General features: G+C 40.3%; 2 protein-coding genes across 2 annotated transcripts; one reads left to right on the top strand and one right to left on the bottom strand.

The window, feature by feature from the left end:
* Positions 1-3,462: 3,462 nt before the first annotated feature.
* Positions 3,463-8,027, top strand: LOC124287706 (peptide-N(4)-(N-acetyl-beta-glucosaminyl)asparagine amidase-like). Its single transcript, XM_046724227.1, has 6 exons — positions 3,463-3,986; positions 4,438-4,548; positions 4,648-4,805; positions 5,489-5,735; positions 6,541-6,651; positions 6,871-8,027. Exons 1-6 carry the CDS (start codon positions 3,719-3,721, stop codon positions 7,065-7,067), a joined length of 1,092 nt encoding a protein of 363 aa, XP_046580183.1. The 5' UTR covers positions 3,463-3,718; the 3' UTR covers positions 7,068-8,027.
* Positions 8,028-8,087: 60 nt separating this feature from the next.
* On the bottom strand, positions 8,088-23,426 carry LOC124287705 (coiled-coil domain-containing protein 18-like). Its single transcript, XM_046724225.1, has 11 exons — positions 23,351-23,426; positions 19,562-19,662; positions 18,498-18,603; positions 17,942-18,043; positions 16,928-16,992; positions 16,465-16,566; positions 10,547-10,743; positions 10,009-10,183; positions 9,466-9,608; positions 8,644-8,809; positions 8,088-8,237 (listed from the first exon to the last, which is right to left on the bottom strand). The coding sequence occupies exons 2-11, from the start codon at positions 19,643-19,645 to the stop codon at positions 8,169-8,171; spliced, it is 1,209 nt and encodes a 402-aa protein (XP_046580181.1). The 5' UTR covers positions 19,646-19,662; positions 23,351-23,426; the 3' UTR covers positions 8,088-8,168.
* Positions 23,427-23,474: the final 48 nt, after the last annotated feature.

Genomic DNA, 23,474 nt, shown 5'->3' with positions numbered 1-23,474 from the left:
TATGCACAGTTTCTTTATGTGCCTAGTATATATAGTTTTATAGTTGTCTCCATCTGTGGTCATAGAATTATATTCAGCACACAGTTGTTGGCAAAATATTTCTTACCCGACGAATGCAGAGCACATAGCAGCATGTCACGTCTGTAGATCTCATGGTGCATACAAATATAGGCGAGACTTCGCCACAGCGCGTGTTCTCCGTCATTGTTAGGGAAGAACAGGAAGGCCTCGCTCTGCCAAACGTCCCCTGAGTGGAGCTAAAGCAAACTTCCTTACTGATATGCTGACGATCCAATAACTGCAAGAATCTCCAGGTACTTTCATTTTCTTCTCCGAACAACTACTCACATAAGTCATTGTAATAAGTTTAAATTGCTTATCTAATGTCGATTTATGTTTTCGAAACATGGCGCAGAGATACATGTGGATAACAGAAAAAGATTACTGCTGTACACTAAATATAGAAGCCTCAGGCTAAAACGTTAATTTGCGTTTCAAAATTTAAACTAACAGATAAATCATACATACATATCTTAAGCTTATGGGTAACATGAACTTAAAACAAGCATATTGGTCCCAAGCATCACAGTTGATGCAAACGATGTGGCCATTATCGCTGGCTGTATTCCTGTCGCGTTATAAAGAACAGTCTGAAACAGATCGAAACGCAGATACACCGTACCCTAATCATCTAAAATATGTGAATTATAAATGTCTTATCTGTAATGTATGTGACATTTCTATTCTGCAATGCCACATAGCAGCTTGCCCGATTTCAGAAATGTGGCATGTATTGTAACGTGATACAAAGGTTCAACATCATGGTATTAATGCATACATTTTAAATTAATCGGAATGGTTGACATGTTTTTAGTGTTCGCAAAAAAAAACCGTTTACTTTGACAGAATCTCGTGTACACACTTTTGTCCTTCACCACTAACATTAGTATTCTCGCATATATACTGAAAGTCATTAAAACGCAATTTGACATTCATACTTTCTTTACCCACACAAATGTCAACATATATAAATGTAACTGGCAGATATGTTTTAATTGAACATCTGTGAATAATTTCATCTGAAAATGTCCAATCAACAACAACATCAGTGACGCAACAACGACATCAAACAAAGAAGGGGTCACTTGCAATCAATATCGTGTGTCCACCGTGCGCTGCAAGACATGCTCGCAGTCTTCGAGGCATTGAAAGACACAGATGTCTCAGGAATAGCTGTGGGATGGTCTGCCAGTGATGTTGAAGGGCCTGTGTCAATTCAGCAACTGTCCTTGGTGGCACAAGTTGATTTCGAACTCGCCGTCCAAATTCATTCCACAGATGCTCGATTCATGTCTGGGCACAATTAAGGCCAGTCCATCACACGAACATTCTCATTATTTAAAACAAATCCATTGTTACCCTGGCTGCATTATCATGCTGAAACACAAAATGGTTATGACCGCCATGTTGATCCATCATTGTGAGTACAGCCGGACGAATGATATTGTCCTCAAAACGTTGAGCATTCAGATTGCCGTTAACCACTACCATCTGGGATCGGAAGTTGGCATTGAAGGACACAGTTTAGCTAGTCTTTCGCCTCGACGTCGGTAAATCCGTTTGCAAAGGATACGTTAAACCTGGATTAATGACCTGGAAAATATGACATCTCGCTATGGCCTGTTAGCAAGATTGGTCCCATTAGCTGCCTATCGCTGTGTGGCAAGTCAGTGGCGATGCAATAAGGTTGGACCACGGTACGGTACGGGCGACGACACCGGATGTTGAAGACAGCAAGGCGTCTCCGCACCGTTTGGGCGCTGACATGACGTTGTCTTGTCCCAATTGTCCTCCTTGCCGTATCAGCAGCTGTTTGGAACCGATTTCGCAAGTGTGAAACTCGTTCCTGTCGAGCTGTCGTCGCAGGTGGTGCACCAGGTCGCGGACGATCAGCAACACTTCCGGTGTCCCGAAAACATTGTCTGATTCGACCAACAGTGGATGGATGCACATTAAACTGCCTGGCAATCATCACATCTGAAGCACCTTGACTGACCATACCAATAGCCTGATTCCTTTCGTCTTGTGTCAAGCGTGGCATTTTCTCAAAGTGATTGAGTTTCACAATTACTTGTGCTTTTCAAGGGCCTGGGTGCAGGTAATGCACGTGCAACACGTGTTTCATGAATGTGGTTGTGTTTACGAGAAATGTCAAAGGTTCAGTTTTAACAGGGAGAATAGAAGACGTGCTGTAGATTATCCCTGGTTTTAAGCATCAAAGTTCATATGAGAGGAATGCTCTGGGACTCGAGCTTGACATGGGTCAGAATAACAACCTTTTATCCCTACATCCTCTGTATCGCAGGAAAAAAATATACAATAGAACTTTTGTAAGTTCCAGGACAACAAATACCAATTGCGTTTTAAATGGCTTTCAGTATATGTCTATCTGCGCTCAGTTGTAAAATACTATGTTAGTATTATTATCATTTCATTGAAGCTGGGAATCAAGATTAATGAAAACAAATATCTTTGAATGAAAGATAAAGAAAATTATATAGTGTTCCTTGTATTTTCGGCAGACAACTGAGATTTTCTGGCGGTCACGTTTCACATCTCATGTTCAGTATTGGTATGTGTGTCCCATAGTAGTGTAGTATATTCGTGCATTACCATAAGATAAGAAAGACTATCGCTTATATTTAAGCAGTGTGGGCTTTCGTATTAGGATAGATCTCCAGTATCTCATACTCACGGTGGGGTAGCCTAGTGGTTAAAGCGTTCGCTCGTCACGCCGAAGACCCCAAATGGGGACAATGTGTGAAGCCCAATTGTGGTGTCCACCGCCGTGTTGGAATAATGCTAAAAGAGGCGTAAAACCATACTCACAAACTCACTCACTCTAAGAACAGACTAAACGGGTTCGGGTTGTAAATGAAAGTGACGTAAGATACCTCTGGTAAAAGCATAGTCCATAGTACATTTCCGACTGCATCATGAGTTCATGAATCACAGTCACAATAGTGATGATACCAGTAAGCATATCCTTACTTGCTTGTGGCACCCGTAATAAACACCTCATGGGTGGATTGGTATCCAAGCTTTCAACCACTGGTATGTATCATCCAGTGTATTCTGTAGGTGCGTATCGCTGTAATATTGCTTACAGCGGTGTTAAAAAGCTTTCATTCCTGAATGAACGAACGGAGTGTTCTGACGTAACTTTCTCTAAGCCTCTTACTGTCGCGTTTCCTCGGGTAGAAGTAGTCTTCAATAGCACGTGCTTGTCGTAAGGGGCGACCGAGCACACCTGCGCTGTCCTGTTTGATTGTCATCGTGTTACTTATCTCGATACTCGTTATGTTAATCACTGGTTTATCTGGTCGAAACTGGGTTATTTTGAGACCATGTCATTTGGTGCGACGTTAAACAAACAACAACAAACAAACATACAAACTTTAGCGTCTCCCACAGTCCAAGTGCGATAGGTAGACTGTACTGATTTACATTTTCAGTGTAGGACTACACGTTGTAAGAGTGTCGTAAACGGAGAACGGTAAAGCATTTCAAAACTGCATAAAAATATTTTCATGAGCAAATTATCGATTCAGAAATGTAGTGCAATATACATTCCTCATATTTCCTCTATTGTTGTTCATTGACTCAGATCAATTGGATCATCTATACTGACGTACAGGACAACTGACTCAACACCAAGATGGCCGCCCTTCCCGCCTTCACGACACGTCTAGTACCGTCAGACGATGACATCCAAGATCACGTGTTCCACTTCCGGTACAGTTGCGCCAAGGACATGTATGAGCGGGTGTCGTCTGCTACAACAAGGAGGAACACTGGATGGCGCAACCTGACTTATGGAGAGCCCCGGATGTACCGTCACGAGGACCAAGATGCTATGTGCGCCTTTCTTGCACGTCAGGAGGACCAGGAAACCTCTTCCATTGCATGGAAGATCGACCTGGAAGGTTCAAAATATAGAAATCAAACGTCATATTGCGTTCAGATTTTTTACACCAATGCATGCACACTCTAAGCGTCAATTCGTCTCAGGACTTCACCTTTAGGATTTTGGATCAAAGTAGTTGCTTGGAATCTCTTGTCGCTTGTCGTAGTCCGACAAAATTAGGCATCGGATGTTCAATTTATTTGTGTATAACTGTGTGCTGATTGTACAGACCATCGCTCATGCTTTAACGGGCGAGTGTGTCTGGTCTTGATTCGATCAGTTACAGTTTTAACAACATTCACTAACTGTAAGCATCTGAAACCTCAAAAGAGGTTTCTTTAGTTTGGTTTCTCTAGGGTTCGTTGACATCCCTTTGCAAAAGTGCGCTGTGAATTAACTTTGAAAGTTGATATTAGGGAATGTTATTTTTGTCATCTGATTCCACGTCTCGCGCATCTAATTGTTTTCAGGAACCGGTGTCCATGGCAAAAGTCTTGAACTTCGAGCTGTGAGTCACGCCACAGGAGAAGCCAAAGTCACCTGGAAGATCGTCTGCGGTGACAAGTCACAGACATTAGACGGTAAAAAGGGATTTCTCGTTGGTTTCAGGGTCATTGTAAATGTGTCTATATAGTTGAGTTAATCCAAGTTGTTGATACCTCCTTCATATTTTCTTCCAGCTGCCGACTTGCTGTCAACGTTCACCGTGGACGTCCAGGGCTACAGCAGTATCACGATCATTGCCGAGATACACGGGGGCACGTGGAAGGACGCGCACCTGTTCAAGCAGTCATTTGTTGATACTGATACATACCCCTTTGAAGCCAAACTGCATATGGTGGGTGCAGTAAACTGCATGCTGTTTGAGATTAAGTGAGTGAGTGAGTGGAAGTTCTTCTTTAAGTCGTTTCTGCAATATTGCACCTATTCGCGGCTAGGATGCTGTTGAAACATTATCGGTGACACTGGACCATCCATGCATAGCAATGACCTTCCCCTTCACTACTCAGAGCTGCACGCGATCTTGGATGTCATCGTCTGACGATACCAGACGTGTCGTGAAGGCGGGAAGGGCGGCCCTCTTGGTGTTGAGTCAGTCCTGTACGTCAGTATAGATGATCACATTCAACTGTATGAATCTTGCATTTTCCAGACCTAACTGTGATACTTTTCATACTGCTCCATGTTTTCCAGAACTCCCTATGACACTCCCTGGTCTATCCTGTGTTTTCCAGAACTTGCTATGACATTCTTTATTCTGTCCCATGTTTTCCAGAACTCCCTATAACATTCTCTATTCTGGTCTGTATTTTCAAGAACTCCGATTGACTTCCTTTGGTCTGTCCCGTGTTTTCCAGAACTCCCTTTGGCATTCTTATTCTATCGCGTGCTTTCCAGAACTCTTTATGGCATTCTTTATTCAGTCCTGTGTTTTCCAGAACTCTCTTCGACATCCTTTATTCTGGTCTGTGTTTTCCAGAGCTCCCTATGACATTCTTTATTCAACTTCGTGTTTTCCAGAACTCCGCCTACACAATGGTGTACCGTCTGACTACCCTCGAGAAAAAGATGCAACTCTTCCAGCTCCGCTACTTTTGTGACCAAGACACCTATCACCGGAAATCGTCTGGTACGGACATAAAGGGTCTGCTGAGTGGACTGTACCAGAGCGAGGGAGCACAGCGGGAGGTGGATGAGGGGATGGTGTACTGGGCCCGAGAGGAAGGTCGAAATGAGGCGGTCTATAGGTGGAAGATTGATCTAACAGGTAAGTGAAACATTTCAGACCCACGATGACGCCCTGAATATATTAGACTCTCGATTGGACAAATCAGTGGTAGAGTTACTTTCCACGTCGTTTGGGTACTTCATTCATAGTGGACAAAAATGGGATACTGGTGTCCTTCTTGTCTTCTTGATCCCGGGACTGGACATACGGAATTTGAGGAATGTGAAGCATGACTTGGCTCCGACATATAAACCTAATATTCAGTTTGAGCTGCAGGCTGTTGTGGGTTCATCAAAACAAAACAAACGGATGCATCCCCAATAAATCATGTGTCCGTTTTCATCAAATCATAACTATTATTGTTGCCTAGCATTTAGTTATGTGATCTTATGTCATCCATCGATCTATTATATATTACCACTTGGTTTTGTATGTAAAACAAAAAGCGATCTTGGGAGTCGATACAAAGCTGTTTCTGAAGCACATTTTGCCTTTCTAACACAGACGAATAAAAACATGTGCTTCTTATTAAGTTCAAAAAACAATGCATTTCCAATACATTTTTCTCCTTGACTTTAAAACTGATTCACAAGTTGTGGGTGTTCATGCAGGGAGAGTCCGCCTCCATGATATTGCTGGAACATTGCTAAAGCAGTGTAAAACCATACTCAATCTCATGCATGGGGCACATTTTGGGATGTTTACGTGTTTTTGAGAGCCTCAAACAAGCTGATTGTGCGGCTGAGACTGTATTGATGCAAACTGCATTACCTTGAACCAAATAAAATCTAGCTGATTCATTTATAAAACGTTACAACCCTAATATCAATTTTTTATTTTACAGACTCGGGGATGTGTGTACAGAAGATGGCTTTGATGGCTAAATGCAAGAAATATGGAGATGGTCAAGTTGTTTGGAAAATCTATGCTGATGACAAATCTGTCACACACCAAGGTAGGAGATATGGAGAATATAACATAATCAAACCAAAGCAGATTCAAAGTAAAATCATGTGGCAAATCAGTGATTGACACACAGGGAGTGTTTGTGGTGAGCCAGGTCCCAAATTAACCTCATTTCACAGTAACAATTTCAGTTTTATGTTGAGATGAAGAAAAGCTTGACAATTTGATTATTGTCTACTGTTCTAAATAATCTACTGCTCTGCCCCAGGTGAATATTTGTACAAAACCCGCTCCATCAACATGAAGAGAAGCCAGGTCATAGTCCTGGAAGCCACAGTCAGCGGGGGTTCTGGCACCACGGCCTGGAGGCAGGCCCAGCTGTTCCGCCAGAAGGTCGGGGCCAAGGAACGTGTGTTTGACTGTAAGCTCTACTTGCTGAAGGACAAGGAAGACGAGGAGGAGTGAAAGTACAGCAGACACAACATTGGAAATATTGTTTTCTTATCTATTTCCTGATGCGCCATAATCTTCTGTCACGTGTGGACTCTCACATGATGTTCCTTGAACTATTGGGCAGCCAGTATTGAACCCTTCACAAACTGATAACAAATAGAAAAGTCTTGGCTTCTAGTGGAAAACTGCATCTCACTGGGTGCCCTCACAAAGTTCCTGTTTCCATGAGTTGCCCAGCTATGAATGAAAATGTTAACCTGACAATGACTTAGTTTGCTTTTACTGCATTTTAAGTAATATTCCAGTAATTTAATGGCAATTGACACCAAAAGTGGGCTTCAAATGGTGTTCCCATGCGAGGAATGGAACCTAGACCTTTGCAAGACAAACATAACTTTAACCACTATCAGCTGACCAATAGATTACATGTATGTAGTTTCCAACACGGCCTTCATGCTCTTACTTTGAAAACTGTATCTACAATGAGGTATTGAATGTAGGTTTACTTAACTCAAGTGAAAAAACTATAATACTTTATGAATAACAACTTCTTTATTTTATTATGACATTAAGTGATAAACCTGTCCAATTTGTGAAGGGTTCCAGGTGAACAATCTGTGTCACATTTTTCTTCAATTTATTGATGCTATATCATCGCACGTTTGGGAGCTGTATGTCATTCATAGATGGAAGGCAGAAGAAAATCAGAACTTCAGTTAAAAATATCGGTTAAAATCTACAATTCACATGAATTGAATGACTTGAATATCTATCCTGCTTTTCATCCCTTCGCTTGTGTAATGTATCAGCACCAGACCTAGTACTGACCACCCAGTAATGCCCTGTTCATGTGAATGGAGCAGTGTAGCAAGTTTACTGCCCCTACATGACCACACTGTCTGTAAACAACTGTAAACTGGAACAAACAGTTTACAAAATGAAACCAAAGTCAAGATTTAGGGGGTTCCAAGATTCCACACACTGTAGGATTCCCTGTTATTTCAAACACCTAAATAAAACAGTACTTTCATGGTTGAGTTGTCATTTATTGCCATATCTACAAAAGTGATGATATTTACAATGTAATGTCTGTACAGCTGTGATGTGACGTGATCATGGCCGCCCGAACTTCTCCTCCAGCATCTCGGCCCAGGCAGTCAAGCCCCTCTCACACCCTGCTGGCTGGGGAAGAAACAGGATATTGGTCAGTCTCGAGGGCAGGCACCACACCATCCATACTGTTAATATTAAAACTGACATACAAAGCTTGGGTGCCTTGACAATACGGTAGCTGAAACTCTCATTCTTTACAGCAGTCTTATGGTACAGAGGTAAACATGAGACTACAGGTGTAAGAGGCTTCTAGCATGGTTCTGCCGTAATGCCCGCCAGTGAGATCATTAATGTATATTAGCGAAGACAATACCCTGCTGTAACATACGGATTCAAAGAGTTGTTACAACAGCACTTATGTTTAAAGCTGAAGGACCCGGCTCCACTATCTAAACTATAGAAACTGATGGACTGATTTATTGACATGACATGATACTGATACATTGAGAATTTCTGTAGATTTTAATTATATTACCTGCAAGTCTGTTAGGTCTGTACCCGAATGTCCCTTGATGTCAGTCAGAGTTACCTCCCCTGACAGAGGATACCCCGATGGTATGATAAGTGTGCAGACGATGCTCCCTCCGCGCCCGACCATCACTCGCAAAATATTCTCCTCTTGTATCCAGTCAATAGCATACCTGTAGACAGAAACAAATACCGAGTAGCTGACTCACAGACTGATGTCAGTACCAGCCACTTCTAACAATGGATTAATACAAAACTTGCATGAAGGAAACCAGGCTTTCATTTTCATGTTAAGTGGATTGATGATGAGGGTAAATCAATAATACCAATATTGAGCAGCCACTGTTGCATGCACATACCACATTTCTTCTATTAGACACCTAGGCCCCATTCCTCAAAGTGATCATAGGCTGTCACTGTCGTAAGTCTATGTTAAAGTATGGGAGTTACGATCGTCTTATTGCTACGATTGCTTTGAGGAACGGGGCCCTGGGTGGTATTATGTTCACACAAGCCATTGACCTTGTGCCTTTGGCTGGAGTGTATTACTGGCCTCGCATCTGTTCTGTTTAATGTTGGAACTCTCTAAATTACCTGATCCCAAACTTTACAGTCATACAAAGGCAACATCTGCAGGAAACTGTCATAATGCATCACCATCATATCACAGTACTAGAATCCTCGCTTCTACTTTCTGTGACAGAGCTTACGATGGCATCAAGTTAAAGCATCAGAGGAAATATGGCACATTTGGTGTAAAGTATCATTAGGTCATTAGGCCTATTCTTGTTTGGAATCATACAGAAATGTTAACATCCAGTTGTATCACCTCAGTCGGAGTTGGGACACCTCTGTCAGTAATGGTTGGTGGGACAGCCACCGCGACTTGAGCTTTGTGACAAGTGCTGGCACATCATTGTGGGCAACAGCCTCATGTAGCATCTCCGACACGTCTATGGAGTCGACATTCACCTGCAACATGTCATACATTAGTGTTATAACTGGACGTACAGGGGCATGTACTTGATTACACTACAGTATTAAACAGTCAACTTTAACATTGGCAGCTAATGGTCCCACACAGAGTGCATGGGTCACAAGTCAGGTAAAGTTATGGTTGTCACAGTGAGATGGGGGATAAGTGACCGTGTTTGACAGTTTGACGACTGAGGGTTTCGAGAGTTTCATCCTGTCCCACACTAAAGCACACATACCACATGTGTTCTCTCTACTTTGTACTATGCCTCTGTCCATCCAGCAGTGAATGGGTACCCAGTAGGATGAGATGGTAATGTGACTATTAACCGTGTAACACCCCACCAGGCAGATACAGTTAACTAATCAGCCTGATGGATCATGATCTGGCCCCTACCTCCGCAGACTTCAGCACTAGGTCACCCAGGTTGTTTTCTGAGTACTCCAGGGACAGAGCCAGCTGCACCCCGTCAGTCCCTGCCCGGGGAAACTCCACCCGCATACCACACCAGCTCAGGGGGATCACCGTCAGCCCACTCACGGACTCCATGTTGCCCACAAGCTCCTCCAGGCTGCAACACACAGTGACAGTAGGGTTGGGTGTCCCATTTCAGGACCAACAGATGAAGTAATATCATGGCATGACGACTTCTGGTGTTTGCAATGTAATTCAACATCTGCTGAGGAACTCACTGTGTCCAAATATGACTACCTTCATCTTATGCAAACACCCAGAAGTATAGATTCAACTTATGTGCCATAGTTGAAAGTGACGCTATTAAATATCACAGCATGACTTAAGCATGTCATTGGATGCAGCTGAAACTCTATATACCACAGACACATTGCTTCAGTCATAACATTTCTCACTTGATCTGAATACCAGCACTGTAGTATTATGTCTTTCCTATTAATCTTTGTCACGTTCTACTGACCGTTTAGCAAGCTGTGACATGACACTCTTCTTCCTCTTCTGCTCTTCAGTGATCTGCTTTAGCCTGTTTGTGTTTAGTGAGACCGTCTGCTCCATAGCCTTGATGGTTGGCTGCATCAACTGCAGTTGAGAGGTCACTTGATCTATTGCTTCATCACACTTCAGGATGGCATACTCCACAGCCTCTATCTTTGTTGACTGGTTAGAATCAAGGAAAACATTTAAGATATCGACACCCAATTTCATTCAGGTTTAGTCTTTTTAGATTATGGTTTGTAAAATGCATAAAAACATGAGTGAATGAGCTGAGGAACGTAGGATATGTTATGGATGGCAACTTCTCTATTATATCCTAATACAATGGCTCGGTATAAATTCTTACACCGTTGTCAAGCACGTGAGTTGCGTTTAATGCTGCTTGGAATAATATTCCCGCAGTGACACGTTATAGATGTGTACCACTTTGGTCAAACCGATGAGGCCTAATAAAATAAATGTTGTGGTTCCAATTACCCACCCAACTGACGCTTGAATTCTGGTGCCAAGCCTATATTTTTTAAGCAGTATGAAAGAAAATAAGCATCCAGATACCAGTTTTTTTTCCCCAGCACCGACGAACATCAGTCATTCTGATAGAGACAGTCGACATAATGGCCACAAGCTTGATTGAATAAACAATTACACATTGATAACTGTGTTGTGAATTTGTACTTTACTTCCCCAAAAATATATATAAAATATCCTACCTACCTACCCTAAATTTTAAAGAGGTGTAAATCGGAACCACACCATTTTTTCTATTTGGCCTGAGTACAGATATGGTTCTCACCAACCTAGAACAATAAACAGGGAAATAATCAAAAACCGATGTGGTTTCTGCCATGCACAAGGTATGCACCTAAACAGTGAATTAGACAGCTGTGCCACCTGTGCCCTTAGAACCCTACAATCATGATAATGTAAGTACCCATACCAGATTGTTGATCATTCTCAGTACCCTACGATCATGATAATGTAAGTACCCATACCAGATTGTTGATCATTCTCAGCACCCTACGATCATGATAATGGAAGTACCCATACCAGATTGTTGATCATTCTCAGTACCCTATGATCATGATAATTGAAGTACCCATACCAGATTGTTGATCATTCTCAGTACCCTACGATCATGATAATGTAAGTACCCATACCAGATTGTTGATCATTCTCAGTAGCCTACGATCATGATAATGTAAGTACCCATACCAGATTGTTGATCATTCTCAGTACCCTACGATCATGATAATGTAAGTACCCATACCAGATTGTTGATCATTCTCAGTAGCCTACGATCATGATAATGTAAGTACCCATACCAGATTGTTGATCATTCTCAGTACCCTACGATCATGATAATGTAAGTACCCATACCAGATTGTTGATCATTCTCAGTAGCCTACGATCATGATAATGTAAGTACCCATACCAGATTGTTGATCATTCTCAGTAGCCTACGATCATGATAATGTAAGTACCCATACCAGATTGTTGATCATTCTCAGTAGCCTACGATCATGATAATGGGTACCCATACCAGATTGTTGATCACTCAGTACCCTACGATCATGATAATGGAAGTACCCATACCAGATTGTTGATCATTCTCAGTACCTTACGATCATCATAATGTAAGTACCCATACCAGATTGTTGATCATTCTCAGTACCCTACGATCATGATAATGGAAGTACCCATACCAGATTGTTGATCATTCTCAGTAGCCTACGATCATGATAATGTAAGTACCCATACCAGATTGTTGATCATTGTCAGTACCCTACGATCATGATAATGTAAGTACCCATACCAGATTGTTGATCATTCTCAGTAGCCTACGATCATGATAATGTAAGTACCCATACCAGATTGTTGATCACTCTCAGTACCCTACGATCATGATAATGGAAGTACCCATACCAGATTGTTGATCATTCTCAGTACCCTACGATCATCATAATGTAAGTACCCATACCAGATTGTTGATCATTCTCAGTAATCCTACGATCATGATAATGGAAGTACCCATACCAGATTGTTGATCATTCTCAGTAGCCCTACGATCATGATAATGGGCACCATACCAGATTGTTGATCATTGTCAGTACCCCACGCATCATGATAATGTAAGTACCCATACCAGATTGTTGATCATTCTCAGTAGCCCACGATCATGATAATGTAAGTACCCATACCAGATTGTTGATCACTCTCAGTACCCTACGATCATGATAATGGAAGTACCCATACCAGATTGTTGATCATTCTCAGTACCTTACGATCATCATAATGTAAGTACCCATACCAGATTGTTGATCATTCTCAGTACCCTACGATCATGATAATGGAAGTACCCATACCAGATTGTTGATCATTCTCAGTACCCTACGATCACCATAATTTAAGTACCCATACCAGATTGTTGATCATTGTCAGTACCCTATGATAATGGAAGTACCCATACCAGATTGTTCATCATACTCAGTACCCTATGATCATGATAATGTAAGTACCCATACCAGATTGTTGATCATTGTCAGTACCCTACGATCATGATAATGGAAGTACCCATACCAGATTGTTGATCATTCTCAGTACCCTATGATCATGATAATGTAAGTACCCATACCAGATTGTTTTGAATATTCTCAGTACCCTATGATCATGATAATGGAAGTACCCATACCAGATTGTTGATCATTCTCAGTACCATACGATCATGATAATGGAAGTACCCATACCAGAATGTTGATCACTCTCAGTACCCTACGATCATGATAATGGAAGTACCCATACCAGATTGTTGATCATTCTCAGTACCCTACGATCATGATAATGTAAGTACCCATACCAGATTGTTGATCATTCTCAGTAGCCTATGATCATGATAATGTAAGTACCCATACCAGATTGTTGATCATTCTCAGTACCCTACGATCATGATTATGGAAGTACCCATACCAGATTGTTGATCATTCTCAGTAGCCTATGATCATGATAATGTAAGTACCCATACCAGATTGTTGATCATTCTCAGTAGCCTATGATCATGAAAATGTAAGTACCCATACCAGATTGTTGATCATTCTCAGTACCCTACGATCATGATTATGGAAGTACCCATACCAGATTGTTGATCATTCTCAGTAGCCTATGATCATGATAATGTAAGTACTCCATTACCAGATTGTTGATCATTCTCAGTAGCCTATGATCATGATAATGTAAGTACCCATACCAGATTGTTGATCATTCTCAGTACCCTACAATCATCATGATAATGGAAGTACCCATACCAGATTGTTGATCATTCTCAGTACCCTACGATCATGATAATGGAAGTACCCATACCAGATTGTTGATCACTCTCAGTACCCTATGATCATGATAATGGAAGTACCCATACCAGATTGTTGATCATTCTCAGTACCCTACGGTCATGATAATGGAAGTACCCATACCAGATTGTTGATCATTCTCAGTACCCTATGATCATGATAATGTAAGTACCCATACCAGATTGTTGATCATTCTCAGTACCCTACGATCATGATAATGGAAGTACCCATACCAGAATGTTGATCACTCTCAGTACCCTACGATCATGATAATGGAAGTACCCATACCAGATTGTTGATCATTGTCAGTACCCTACGATCATGATAATGGAAGTACCCATACCAGATTGTTGATCATTCTCAGTAGCCTATGATCATGATAATGTAAGTACCCATACCAGATTGTTGATCATTCTCAGTACCCTACGATCATGATTATGGAAGTACCCATACCAGATTGTTGATCATTCTCAGTAGCCTATGATCATGATAATGTAAGTACCCATACCAGATTGTTGATCATTCTCAGTAGCCTATGATCATGAAATGTAAGTACCCATACCAGATTGTTGATCATTCTCAGTACCCTACGATCATGATTATGGAAGTACCCATACCAGATTGTTGATCATTCCCAGTAGCCTATGATCATGATAATGTAAGTACCCATACCAGATTGTTGATCATTCTCAGTAGCCTATGATCATGATAATGTAAGTACCCATACCAGATTGTTGATCATTCTCAGTACCCTACAATCATGATAATGGAAGTACCCATACCAGATTGTTGATCATTCTCAGTACCCTACGATCATGATAATGGAAGTACCCATACCAGATTGTTGATCACTCTCAGTACCCTATGATCATGATAATGGAAGTACCCATACCAGATTGTTGATCATTCTCAGTACCCTACGGTCATGATAATGGAAGTACCCATACCAGATTGTTGATCATTCTCAGTAGCCTATGATCATGATAATGGAAGTACCCATACCAGATTGTTGATCATTCTCAGTAGCCTATGATCATGATAATGTAAGTACCCATACCAGATTGTTGATCATTCTCAGTACCCTACGATCATGATTATGGAAGTACCCATACCAGATTGTTGATCATTCTCAGTAGCCTATGATCATGATAATGTAAGTACCCATACCAGATTGTTGATCATTCTCAGTACCCAATGATCATGATAATGTAAGTACCCATACCAGATTGTTGATCATTCTCAGTAGCCTATGATCATGATAATGTAAGTACCCATACCAGATTGTTGATCATTCTCAGTACCCTACTTATCATGATTATGGAAGTACCCATACCAGATTGTTGATCACTCAGTACCCTATGATCATGATAATGGAAGTAACCCATACCAGATTGTTGATCATTCTCAGTACCCTACGGTCATGATAATGGAAGTACCCATACCAGATTGTTGATCATTCCCAGTACCCTATGATCATGATAATGGAAGTACCCATACCAGATTGTTGATCATTCTCAGTAGCCTATGATCATGATAATGTAAGTACCCATACCAGATTGTTGATCATTCTCAGTACCCTACGATCATGATTATGGAAGTACCCATACCAGATTGTTGATCACTCTCAGTACCCTATGATCATGATAATGGAAGTACCCATACCAGATTGTTGATCATTCTCAGTACCCTACGGTCATGATAATGGAAGTACCCATACCAGATTGTTGATCATTCCCAGTACCCTATGATCATGATAATGGAAGTACCCATACCAGATTGTTGATCATTCTCAGTACCCTACGATCATGATAATGTAAGTACCCATACCAGATTGTTGATCATTCTCAGTACCCTACGATCATGATAATGGAAGTTCCCATAGCAGATTATTGATCATTCTCAGTACCCTACGATCATGATAATGTAAGTACCCATACCAGATTGTTGATCATTCTCAGTACCCTACGATCATGATAATGGAAGTACCCATACCAGATTGTTGATCATTCTCAGTACCCTTTGATCATGATAATTGAAGTACCCATACCAGATTGTTGATCATTCTCAGTACCCAACGATCATGATAATGGAAGTACCCATACCAGATTGTTGATCATTCTCAGTACCCTACGATCATGATAATGGAAGTACCCATACCAGATTGTTGATCAATCTCAGTACCCTACGATCATGATAATGTAAGTACCCATACCAGATTGTTGATCATTCTCAGTACCCTACGATCATGATAATGGAAGTACCCATACCAGATTGTTGATCATTCTCAGTACTCTTTGATCATGATAATTGAAGTACCCATACCAGATTGTTGATCATTCTTAGTACCCTACGATCATGATAATGGAAGTACCCATACCAGATTGTTGATCATTCTCAGTACCTTACGATCATGATAATGGAAGTACCCATACCAGATTGTTGATCATTCTCAGTACCCTACGATCATGATAATGGAAGTACCCATACCAGATTGTTGATCATTCTCAGTACCCTACGATCATGATAATGGAAGTACCCATACCAGATTGTTGATAATTTCTTGACCAGTGCTCCCCTCCTCTGTGTCATCAGATGCCAGCTGTGTAGTGGAATTCTTGGTCTGCCGCTGTTGCAGTTTTAGTTTCTATCAACAACATTACATAATAACTAGCTGGCAAGCAAAGGGATACAATGTTGACATTCATTGATTCTTGGAACTTGAGATTTGTTCACCAATCTCCAAGAATTCTACATATGTTAGACTTCTTGTAACAGATCATAAATTAACTTTGTCTCCATATAGAAGTGATGTGTTGTGTGCCAACACATGAGAACCAGGAAAACATAAGCATGTGCCATACTCCCTGTGGTGTTGGCTGGGTAAAACTATCTCTGTGAAGAGCTGAGATAAATAATGTCTTGTGATTAGTGACATGTCAATAAATTAAAGCACTGACAGACAAAAGCAGATTTCAATAAATGGATCTTAAGTTTTTCTGTTGTACCTTCTCCTCTAGTTCTTGCTTCTTCTCCTCTAGCAACTGTTGTTTCTGTGTCAGCAAGGAGAAGCCTACAGGAAAAGAGAGACAGTGGTTGATCAATGTTTTGTGTGATTGATGGTGCCAGCAAGTATGGTCTTTTGCCACTTTTGTAGGCTTTCCCTGAACCCTTCACATTTTACAAATCAGCCTATTTGTATGTAAACACTTGGCATACCTGAGCTATATGTATTTTCAGTGAAGAATACTAGTCCAATACAAAATGCACACGACTCATGCTTTAGACAAGTGGGATAGAAAACTTCACTTGCTTCATTACCGATAACATATGCAGAAATGATCTAAAAATCCTGAAATTCTACTGATGTTTGAGGTACCTTACACTATAGCCAAGGTGATTTGACTTATGAGTTAGTGCAAATTTGCATTCCTGCGTCTCCAGTTGCAATCATAGAAGTGAGTGAGTGAGTGAAAATTTAAAGTCACATCAGCAGTATTTCAGCCATATCGTGACTAAGAAAGTTACATATCCATAATAATTATAGGTAAATTATAAAAAGTCTGTCATTGAGGGACAGTAAAACAGCTAGAATATCACAGATATAAATGTAAAACTAGTACTTAAATCTAAAACATTTTAACTATAGACGACAACACAATATAGAAACAGGCTATAGATCGCTAACAACTGTAGGGAGATCACCATACTAGGAACCATGGGGACTTACATTACTTTTTCTACCTGCATGGACCCTAGCTGGATTTACACCATCCCTTCAGCTGTCAGCAATTTTTGACAATCTAGCCATAACATTAAAATAACACATATACTGCAGGTAAAAATCATAGTAAGTTTAAATTTACTTGAATTGTTTTGGGACTTAAGTACCCTCTCAGGACAGCTATCATAGGAACTACCTGCATGTACTTCACCACTTTGTATATGAACATGCAGCTCGTGGAGTAGAGTCTTGTTGACAATGAAACCATAAGTGATGACACACATAAGGCGTCAGTTACCTTCCTCGGCAGACTCGCACAGAGACTGAATGGCCGTCTTGACATCTTTTATTTCACTCTTCACTTCCTGCAACTCTGATGACGCTTCCTCTAACTCGGCATCTGTAATGTATGTGAGTGAGTATGTGAGTGAGTGAGTGAGTGAGTGAGTGAGTATAGTGCGGGGACACCAGTTATTTGCTTCACACATTGTGCCCATGTGGGGAATTGTGACGAGCGAATGCCTTAACCACAACATGAGTGAGTGAGTGAGTTTAGTTTTACGCTGCACTCAGCAATATTCCAGCTATATGGCGGCGATCTGTAAATAATCAAGTCTGGACCAGACAATCCACTGATCAACAGCAAGAGCATCAATCTGCGTAATTGGGAACCGATGACATGTGTCAACCAAGTCAGCGAGCCTGACCACCCGATCCCGCTAGTCGCCTCTTATGAACCACAACATGACATATCAAGAGTAATCTTATGACAGAATGTAATGATTGAGGATATCTTCTATCAAACATTAGTAGGAGACTATAGAGCACAACTGTGATATATCACATGACATTACCTGCTTGCTCTGTAGTCAGCCAGTTGCTAGGATCCATGTAGAGGCTCTTGAGGAACTGCTTCTTAGCATTCACAAAGAAATAATTTGTTTTCACAAACATCTTGCGCTGTCAGAAAAAAGAAACAGCATTGTGCTAATCCCAGTGATGGATATGGCATGGGTGCATATAACATAAGTTTGACAAGGTATTTGACATCAAAGAATATGATGAAATATACATGTAATCTGTACCTACGACCATTATGACTTTATTTAGTCTCTTAACTTGTTTTCATTGCTCTGTCCATATTGAAGTCTGATTAGAGCTATCTTACTCAATGTGTGGGTATTAATATGTTTACAAAACCAGTCTCAGAGAGACTGGCTGAGATGATCCTGTCTTGGTCACCCAGTCTTATACATATCAGCATCTATTGTGACCACAACATTCACATTGTGGTATCCTGCAGGGGTGGAAATAACTTCAAAATTGATGGTGTACTCCGCTATAGTGGCACATGGAAAGTTACTTGCCCTGATAATTTTTCCACTACACCGACCGTTTTCTTGCTGATTTTTTAAATGAACAATATAATTAACATTGGAAACTCAACTGGACACCGGTACAGTGTGATATACAAATTTGCTTGCCTGACAGAAAAAAACACTGGACTCGGACGTCGGGCAATGGGTTACTTCCACCCCTCTCCTGTTATTTAGTCTTAGGATGATAGGATAAACAAAAGGGAAATATAGTTTTGACCATATAAGCATATTGATAACACTCACAGCCACACAACTATGGCATCTGGTGTAACCATGGTATGAACTATCAATAACATGATTGTTTGTTGTTTAATGCCGCACTGAGCAATATTCCAGCTATATGGCGGCGGTCGGTAAATAATCGAGTCTGGACAATCCAGTGATCAACAGCATGAACTTTGATCTATGCAATTGGAATACAATGACATGTATGACTACACAATCCTGTTAGTCGCCTCTTATGACAAACATGCGTTGCTGCAGACCAATTCTAACCCGGATTGGATATTCATGAATAACAATACAAATATTATACATACCTGCTGTACCAACTCCATCTGTGCATACAGACTAGGATCAAAGTTTTCCTTTATCTTCATTATTTCCAAAACTTCAGACTCCATTATATCTTGATCAATATCTGATGAAAACATGGAAATAATTAATAATACCTATCAAGATCCTTGTCAACACAAACGACAATTTAAACAGTCGATCATGTTAACACGGATCACTAAACCTACATCACAATTCTGTTTCATCAATTGGTAGATTAGGGGGAACAACTGCATAACATTAGCAAGTCATTCCGTATCTAATAAATGTTCTCACCACTAGGGCTGGAACGGGTCCAAATTTCCGACCCGGGTACCCGTTATATTTTGGTTGGTTTTATAGTTTTAGGGCGACATGGGCCAATAATAGGCGTATTTGTGCCCAACACATTGGCTTGATTTAGTAAAACATCATAGTTATTTCATTGCCAAAAGGAATCGTTTAGTTAACATAAAAGAACAGACAACATTATTAATATTCATTTGGATAGACGTACACATATATCAAATAACCTCTGCTTCCATTTCTGAAACATGAAATACTTATTCATTAAAAAAGAAGTAGGTTAACCGTTCAGATGACAGAGCGTTAAAATGATTTAAGCCACTTGAGAGCTTGTCTAGATTACATGATATTTTCCAGATGACGAGGCAAAATCTAAAACTGCCCGTTGCACGGACCCGTACATGATATTGGGGCCCAAAACTGTTTCTAAGGAAAATATTTCATCAACCTCAAGTACAGAACTTCTGAGATTGTGTCTTATGTTGGGTACCTGTTATAACACTAATTGCAAGTTATTCCCCTTCAATAAAATCAGTTATGGCCGAAATTAAGAGTGGCGTCAGGAAATATTTTGAATACTCGCATCAGGCACAAGACAAAATGCACTTTGTGCACAGTGCAGCTAAGTCAGAAAGGAGGGAGTACGTAATCGATGTGGAAACATCTGAACAACAAACATCCCTCTGTAACAAACCAGGAGCTACAAACAAATGGCGTTCCAATCTACATGCAAAATACAATTGAAGGTAAAAATAAAAAGTGTATACCATTAAACTAACAAGTAAACAATGTAATGTAAACATAAAGTTTTCAAGGTAAATACCTCTCTCCCCCACCCGTGGACTCATAATCCAATCACAATAGTCAGACAGACAGACAGATTGCTTATTTACGTCTCACCATATGTATATTAAAATAAATAATAATACATACAAAAATATACAGTAAATATTATAAATGGAGTTCCTTCATAACGGCAGGTTTCTGTACGCGGAGGCACTGTACCCGTCCTGGGCACGTCTGTGAGACTTGAGGAGACTCTGAGGTAGTGGTGGGAATTGGTTGTGATTTCATAATCGATCATCAGTTACAATCGGATTGGCCCAACCAATCAATCATCGATTAATATTCGGTTAAATTAAATCCCAAGAATACCCTCTAAATAATAAATATATTACACAAGGCCATGTGTTTGTTATTGTCTCAGACTCCTGAAGGTAAGCAAGTACAGTTCAGAGACAGATGGTTGAACATGTAGAGGTACACAAAAGAAAAGATTTTTTTGTTCTTTTATGGTTTATTATGTACCATCAACAGCATCAATTACCAACCATTCAACAAACACCAGATCTTGTCAGATGTCATAAAAACAATACATGACTAAATTACGCCTTGAAATGAAGTGTAGTTTACAGAAAATGGATGACGAGGCGGTAATCAGTTTGTGATTGTTGAGAATAATGTTAAAATTGGTACTATCACGGTTGGAGTGAAAAGCGTACCCTCATGAACATGGTAAGCGGAAATTTTATGCGCATGGAATGAGGTGAAATACACATGACAGTTTGTTGTGATCGCAAGCTCCAATAAATATGACATTTAGCAAAACAAAATATATGTATGTATCCATTTTCTGTCAACTACACTTCATTTCAAGGCGTGAGTAGACACAATATGATTGTGATTTCTGTGAATAATACGGACAGAAGTTATAATTATAGGTAACTGCCAGTTGTCTTGTGGTCTGAGTTGGGTATTCATTACTGTTTTCGTAAAAATTATTACCAACAATCGACTATGAAATTTTGCAATCGATTGTCGCGATCTGGAAAGGGTAACCAATCAATTTTCAATTATAATCGATCATCACTACTGTGAGGTGTTAAAACATAGGCCTCTGTTATATCGAATATTGATTTATGGATTCTGTAGCACAGGCCCTCGAGTCTTATGTGAGGATTAAAGATTTTTTATAAATATATAAAAATTTGACATGACCCCCGACTCGAAATGCTTCACAATACAATACATCATGTATTGTACTGTGAAGCATTTCGAGTTGGGGGTCATCTCAAAAACAATGTTTTTTAAATCTTTAATCCTTGCAAAAACACGAGGGCCTGTGTTCTGTAGTGCCAGAGTTTGTTTTCCCCCGATCCACGTTTTGCGTTCTCCAGGTGTGATGAATTTTCCCTTGTTTTTATAAAAGCTTGTAACGATAGTTCTTCACAGTCTCTTACAGTGATGATATTGTTTAAAAGAGCTTCTTTGGTGATTCCCAATGTGTTCATTCGCCGGTAAAAGGCTAAGTGCCAAGGCTTGTGTCTGTTCCAAGCTTGACTATTTTCCCAATTGAAAACATAGGGCTCTAGTATACTTTCTTGGTCTATATTCATCATTTTCCTCCAGTAAAGAATCAAGCATATATCTTGTAGTACATGTAGTTGCAGGGTTCCATCCCTTTGTCACCACTAACTTCTTCATTAGCCTCGACTTCAATAGCCTAGACCTAGGTAAAATCTCATAGCACTGTTTTGCATTGCGTTGATTGATGAATAGTCCTCTGTTCCATCAGAGACCATATATTATATGGTCTCTGGTTCCATAGATTGAAATGACTTAAGTTACAACTGCCCAAAGTAATGCATCGTACAGTTTGGTAAATGTTTTGAAAACGAGCTACCTAATCGACAACAATAGGTCTACCTTCACGGACGTCTGTGTTCTTGAGTCTTTTACATTTACACAATTAACTACTTGGCGTACTTGCAACCTATGTTACACGTGACATGATAGTTGTCGACAGTTGATACCTTGTGCTAGTTTAGTCCACAATTTCAAACATAAGACAACAATCTCGTTGTAAATATATATAATTATTAATCAGGGCTCCAGATAATTTTTCATGATCAGGAGTACGCACTCCTTATTTATTCAATATAGGAGTACTGGAAAACCTTGAGTACATTTAGAGTACTGTATGGAAATTAATGGACTATCAGTAATCTTGTGTTTCGTTTCATCAGAGACCATATGATAGAGGGAGGGCCCTCCCCAACAGTGTATCACTAACCATCAGCGCTACGGCCTGGCATGTAACTGATACACATCGACACCCTGCTATGATATGGTCTCTGATTTCACAACATTGCTACTCTTGTGTAAACAGGTCAATAAACAATAAAACAATAATTTTTCAGATAAATACGTCTGTAAATGATTCTAAGACCGTACACCATTGCTGTGGTGCGTATCTGCTACGCTTTCTAAATTATTTCCTACCGTATCTTGCATATTTTTTATCCGTACATACGCCGATACGGCCCTTATCTGGAGCCCTGAATTTAATAATTATAAACACATTCAATTAAGGCTTCATTTATTAGTCACGTGATCAAAGAGGGTCCGGGTAACGTGACGGGTACCCGGGTCCAGCCCATTACCCACCCATCCCGGGTACCCGGGTTACCCGTCCCAGCCCTACTCACCACCGACTGCAGAGATTTCGAAGTTTGTATATGGCGCTCATCTGAATCACTTCCGGTGTACCTAGAGTTGAATGTCGATAACAAGATGTCAAACAGATGTTCAGAAAATAAAAGAAAGTATATA

The sequence above is a fragment of the Haliotis rubra genome, unplaced genomic scaffold (assembly GCF_003918875.1).
Source record: "Haliotis rubra isolate DU_JTF1 unplaced genomic scaffold, ASM391887v1 Scf405, whole genome shotgun sequence".
Classification (NCBI taxonomy): Eukaryota; Metazoa; Mollusca; class Gastropoda; order Lepetellida; family Haliotidae; genus Haliotis; species Haliotis rubra.
Note: the sequence above shows the minus strand (reverse complement) of the source record. Positions and strands in the feature narration are given on the sequence as shown.